The sequence below is a fragment of the Asparagus officinalis genome, chromosome 8 (assembly GCF_001876935.1).
Source record: "Asparagus officinalis chromosome 8, Aspof.V1, whole genome shotgun sequence".
Lineage (NCBI taxonomy): Eukaryota > Viridiplantae > Streptophyta > Magnoliopsida > Asparagales > Asparagaceae > Asparagus > Asparagus officinalis.
In genome coordinates this window covers 109,708,751-109,714,252 of record NC_033801.1, presented here as the reverse complement: position 1 = coordinate 109,714,252, position 5,502 = coordinate 109,708,751, and the positions used below count along the sequence as shown (strand labels likewise).

At 41.7% G+C, this 5,502-nt stretch overlaps 2 protein-coding genes across 2 annotated transcripts; both read left to right on the top strand.

Annotated features, from left to right (window-relative positions):
- LOC109821702 (pentatricopeptide repeat-containing protein At5g66520-like) lies at positions 690 to 2,635 on the top strand (the record flags this gene model as incomplete). The annotated part of the gene is made up of 1 exon (XM_020387867.1): positions 690 to 2,635. A coding segment is annotated over one exon (1,689 nt), but the record flags the coding sequence as incomplete, so codon positions are not given.
- On the top strand, positions 4,423 to 5,043 carry LOC109821701 (pentatricopeptide repeat-containing protein At1g62680, mitochondrial-like). Its single transcript, XM_020387866.1, has one exon. It carries the CDS (start codon positions 4,423 to 4,425, stop codon positions 5,041 to 5,043), a length of 621 nt encoding a protein of 206 aa, XP_020243455.1.

The following is a 5,502-nucleotide window of genomic DNA, read 5'->3' as shown; positions in this document are numbered from 1 at the left end:
AGTAAGTTGCCCTAGGCAACCTAGATGGAATTCCGTCTAGGTTGCCTGTCAACCTAGACGGAATTACGGAATTCCGTCTAGGTTGTATTTTCCATCTCGTTAGTCAAACTAGACGGAATTTTCCGTTTAGTTTGACCCAAACTAGACGGATCAACCTAGACGGAAAAATTTCCTTCTAGTTTGATTCAACCTAGACGGAAATTTTTTCCGTCTAGGTTGAAAGGATGGTGAGCGAGGACGTGGCTGGGTTCAGAGAGAGACGGGGAACGAGGAAAGTGGCAGTAGCCACTGAGCGGAGAGTGGAGGAAATAGAAGGAGAAGAGAAGAGAGAGAAGAGGAGATGAGAGGAGAGCGGCCAGTTAGCGCTGAGCGGAGAGTGAGGGAAATTTGTCTACTTGAAGCCTAGTTGATCTTTTCTGTTGTGCTAATATTTCAATAACTCTCCCATTTTTGGTGTGATTGCGCCAAAAACACCAACCGAACTTAAAAAATTGGGTTGGGGAATCTGTAATATAGTACACATTAAAAATTACAAGAAATGTTTTGTGTGCAAAGAACCTTGACAAGTATGTTGGCAATTCATGTCTGAGTACTATCCCTATGCATCGAGGTAAATTAAGACAAAGAACAGTGATATTAAATGAGACATTCAATAGTAGAAAACGGTCAATCTAGGTACGGAATAACTTATCCTCCGCTGCACAAATCCAACCCAACTCCACCAAATCCAGGCCCACCTAACAACATCGGGCCTCCTACTCCCCTCCCTCTTCCTCCACAACCTCCTCATCCGGGCCCACTCCAAGGCCCACTCCAAAGCCCACAACCCCCTCCCTCTCCTCCTCTATTCTCACCTCCTCCGTCTCGGCCATCGTCCCGATTCCCACACTCTCCCCGCTCTCCTCACCCCGTCTCTCTCCCCTCCTTCCCTCCCTCTCCTCCACGCCCACTCCCTCAAGCTCGGCCTCCTCTCACACCTCTTTGTTCTCAACTCCCTCCTCCACTCCTACGATCTCCCCAATGCTCGTCGCCTTTTTTCTCAATCTCTAATCAAAGACCCTGTTACTTACAATACAATGATTAGCGGCTACTTCAAATTTGGTGATTTTGAGAATGCCCGTAAGTTGTTCGATGAAATGCCTGAAAGAAATGCGGTTTCTTGGACGGCTATGGTATCAGGGTTTTTGAGTTGTGGGAAGTCGAAGGAGGCATTGGAGGTGTTTGCAAGGATGCAAGAGGAGGGGTTTGAGCCAGAGGACCGGACCCTGGTCAGCGTCCTGGGGGCTTGTGCGCATGTAGGCGCTTTGGAGCAGGGTAAGTGGGTACACGGCTATTTGAGGAGTAAGGGGAGGAGGGTTAGCGTGTTTTTGGGAACTTCGTTGGTGGATATGTATGTGAAGTGCGGGGAGGTGGAGATAGGGTTGAGGGTTTTTCAGGAAATGCCCGAGAGGAATGTGCTGGCGTGGACGACCGTAATCAAGGGGTTGGCGATGCATGGAAGAGGGTTGGAAGCGTTGAGGATGTTTAAAGAGATGGAGAGGTGTGGGATTGTGCCAGACGATATTGCTTTCATAGGCGCTCTTTGTGCTTGCACACACGCTGGGTTAGTTGACCAGGGTCGCCAGCTATTTGACTCGATGATTAAGCGATACAAAATCAAGCCTAAGATTGAGCATTATGGGTGCATGGTGGATCTTTTGGCTCGAAACGGGTTGCTAGATGAGGCAAGAGGTTTAATAGATTCTATGCAAATGGAGCCGGACGCCCTAATTTGGGGGGCTCTCATGGCGGGTTGTCGCTTCTATAAGAATGTAGAGCTTGCAGAGTATGTTGCAAATCATTTGATTAGATTAGAGACAGATTGCAGCGGTGTATATGTTCTATTAGCCAACATTTATGCTTCCACTGGGAGGCACGATGATGCTCGTAGGGTAAGAACTCTGATGGAGCAAAAGGGCGTCGAGAAAACTCCTGGTTGTAGCCTGATCGAGATTAATGGCATCATTCATCAGTTTTTGGTGGGAGATACTTCACATCCTCGGATAAATGAAATATTGGCAAAATGGGAAGAGATTGAGTATCGAATAAGAATCGAAGGGTATGTGCCTGATCGGAGGGAAGTTTTGTTGAACATTGATGAAGAGGAGAAAGATGATGCACTTGCTCGACACGGTGAGAAACTAGCAATTGCCTTAGGTTTGATTAGTACTGAGGATGGGATGAGGATTAGAATTGTCAAGAATTTGAGGGTTTGTGGTGATTGTCATCACGTAACTAAGCTCATTTCAAAGGTTTATGATAGAGAAATTGTTGTTAGAGATAGGACTAGGTTTCATTTGTTTAAAGGGGGTAGTTGCAGTTGTAAGGATTACTGGTGAAGATAAGCTACAGAACTAGTATTGAAAGTGCGTAGCAAAGTCCTCGGTTTCAATAACTACCACCGGAGGGCCATGGATGATTCTTGTGTATCATGTTGCAAACTGAAACTCAATGATTATTTTTATTCCATGATCCGTAGAATTTGTATCTGAGGGCTCCTTTTTCCTCATAATGTTTTGTTGGGTTGTAGCGCGACAAAGCTACATTGCTCATGGTTTTGTTGCCCTTCTATTTCCAATCATCTATGTTCTTTTTAGTCTTTTGCTTACCTTTTTTATTCTGAACATATTATTGGTATCACAAGAAATTATGGATGGTTAATTATAGGAAAAAATTTCAAAATAAATCTGTTTAGAAACTTATTTGTAAAAAACGACCTACTTAGAAAATATTTGCCAACTTCGACCCAGTTTCAGCCAGTTGGCTGAAACTGTGTCGAATTTGGTGAAAAAACACCCAACTTCAAATCCCGTGAAGTTTAAGCCCCCATTACTTAGTTAATTAAGTTAGTAATTGGGGCTTAAACTTCACGTGACTTGAAGTCTCGTGAAGTTTTAGATGTTTTTTCGTCAAATTTGGTTTAGTTTCAGCCAACTGGTTGAAACTGGGTCGAATTTAGCAAATAAACCCGCTTAGAAACTTATTTGTAAAAAATGACCTACTTCGAAAATATTTGCCAAATTCGACCCAGTTTCAGCCAGTTGGTTGAAGCTGAGTTGAATTTGGTGAAAAACATCCAACTTCAAGTCCCGTGAAGTTTAAGCCCCCATTACTTCGTTAATTAAGTTAGTAATTGGGGCTTAAACTTCACGGAACTTGAAGTCCTGTAAAGTTTTAGATGTTTTTTCGCCAAATTCGACCCAGTTTCAACCAACTGACTGAAACTGGGTCGAATTTGACAAATATTTTTAAAATAGGTCGTTTTTTGTAAATAAGTTTCTAAAAAGGCCTAAAACGAAAATTTGTCCTTAATTATAGCCTAACATAAAAATTCTCTTGGCACTATAATAGTTACTGGTTTTGTTGCTTGAGATAATGGGCAGGATCATCTTTAAGAAAGTTGATGAACGATCCACCCTTCCTTGTTTTTTAAATGCATGCACGTTTTATTTATTTATTTACATGCACTGTTGATGGTTATTGAGCAATGTTTTGAAGAGCAGGTATAATATGTTAGCAAATGTTTGACTAAATTAATCACCCGCGTGTATAATAAGAGAATAATGGGTAAGTTAGTGAGCTGTTAATGGAGAATCAATGGACTAATTATGAGAATTAAATTAGGGACGAGTTGTACCTCTACAGCGTAACTACAAATGATCAATATGGTAAATTAGTCTCTAGTGCATGATTTTAGAGCTGATTGTAGAGCCCAAACCGGTACATATGCACTTTCATGATTAACTCATTCATGATTAAGTGATTGCAGCAGCAGAACTGAGCGGAGATTTCTAAGAACAGATTCGGATGAGGAAGGGGATTTAGTTTTGAGTTCAGTTGGAGGGGCTAATCCAAATAAATTACGAGTTGAGGGGCCTAATAGCAATTTCAATGATTTGACGAATACGTCCAAAATATGAAAGATATCAGGGGCTAATCTATATACTATTACTAAAAGTTGTTACCCTTCAATTCACCACTTGGTAAAAATGCCACTTGGCAAAAATGACCCATACCATTTTAAACAACACTTGGCAAACATATCAATTGCTATCTTCTTGCAAGTGCCACTTGTCAAGTTTTTACAAAAGTTCTCCATATTAAATTTGAAATAAAAAATAAAAAATAAAAAATAAAAAATAAAAAGTTCTCCTTGAGATTTGAACTAATTCTCCCTGCCTTTTCAATTTTTCAAACAAGATGCTTCGTAATCTGTTTGAACGCTTCGTAAACTGTTTGAACTGTTTGTATTCTTTTGCTACATCAATTTTTGTATATTAAATAAATCCGTACATCGCACGGGTCTGAAACTAGTATTGAAAAAAAAACCCACATTAAAACGCCCCACTCAGCTAAATCTCTGTAAATCGTCGTGAGCTGAAAATGAAGAAGATTTCTTCGTCAGCCATACTCCTCTCCAAATCTGAAACTAATGAAGAAATCTATGGCCATGGCCGATCCTCTTCTTCTCTCGACAACACGAGAAAATTACAGGACATTGTCAAGCAACGCTGCCGGCCAACTAGTCACCTTGAGATCGGAGAGGCGCTGGGTGTGTTCGATCAAGTGCTCGATTCGAATCCCAAGCCACCGGTTTCCTCATTCAATAGCCTGCTCATTTCGGTCCTCGGAACAATCAAGAAGACCCACCATCAAAATCCAAATCTAATCATCTCGTTGTTCAACAAGATGAACTGGGTCGGAGGCATTTCACCTGATGACCACACCTGCAGCATCTTGATCGACTGTTGCAGCGGCATGAAGCGTGTGGGTCTTGGTTATGGATTCTTTTGCTCTATGATTAAACGAGGCTGGACCGTTGATGTTGTAGCTCTCAACTCCCTTATCAACGGCCTCTGTAAACGAAACAAGGTTGACGATGAGGCCAAGCTGCTCGATAAAATGCCTCAGTGGGGATGCAAGCCTGATGTGGTCACTTATAATACTATTATCAAAGGGCTGTGTAGTCTCGGAGCTCAGCAGTTGAGTTCCTTACGAAGGTGAAGATACAGGGTGAGGTGGCGCCCAATGTATTCACCTATAATATATCATTGATGCATTTTGCAAACAAGGGGATGGGTAATGTTACTGTTGTGCCCAGCGGAAGCCGAAACACAACAAACGAACGAGATAGGAGCACAAATCAACAACTAAAAAATAAGCACCACACAAGCAAGACATCAATTTTACGTGGTTCGGCAATGTGCCTACGTCCACAGAGCAAGGATGTGATAGTTTTGACTAATAGAGAGAGAGTACAAATAGAGATTACAATCACTCAATTTAATCTTACAAACAAAACTCTCAAATCCCTCACAAATTCTTCCAGACAAAGTGCTCAAAAGTCTCTCTTTTTGTGCTATATTAGAAACCCTAAAACGTGTTTGTATTTATATCAAACACAAAACATAAACAGATCAGGAAACCGAGCCCAGGCCTAAAACCGCATCGCGGTCGACTAGA

Bases quoted from the DNA above. Each gene is read 5' to 3' on its own strand.
- LOC109821701 (XM_020387866.1), top strand. From the start codon at position 4,423: ATGAAGAAGATTTCTTCGTCAGCCATACTCCTCTCCAAATCTGAAACT.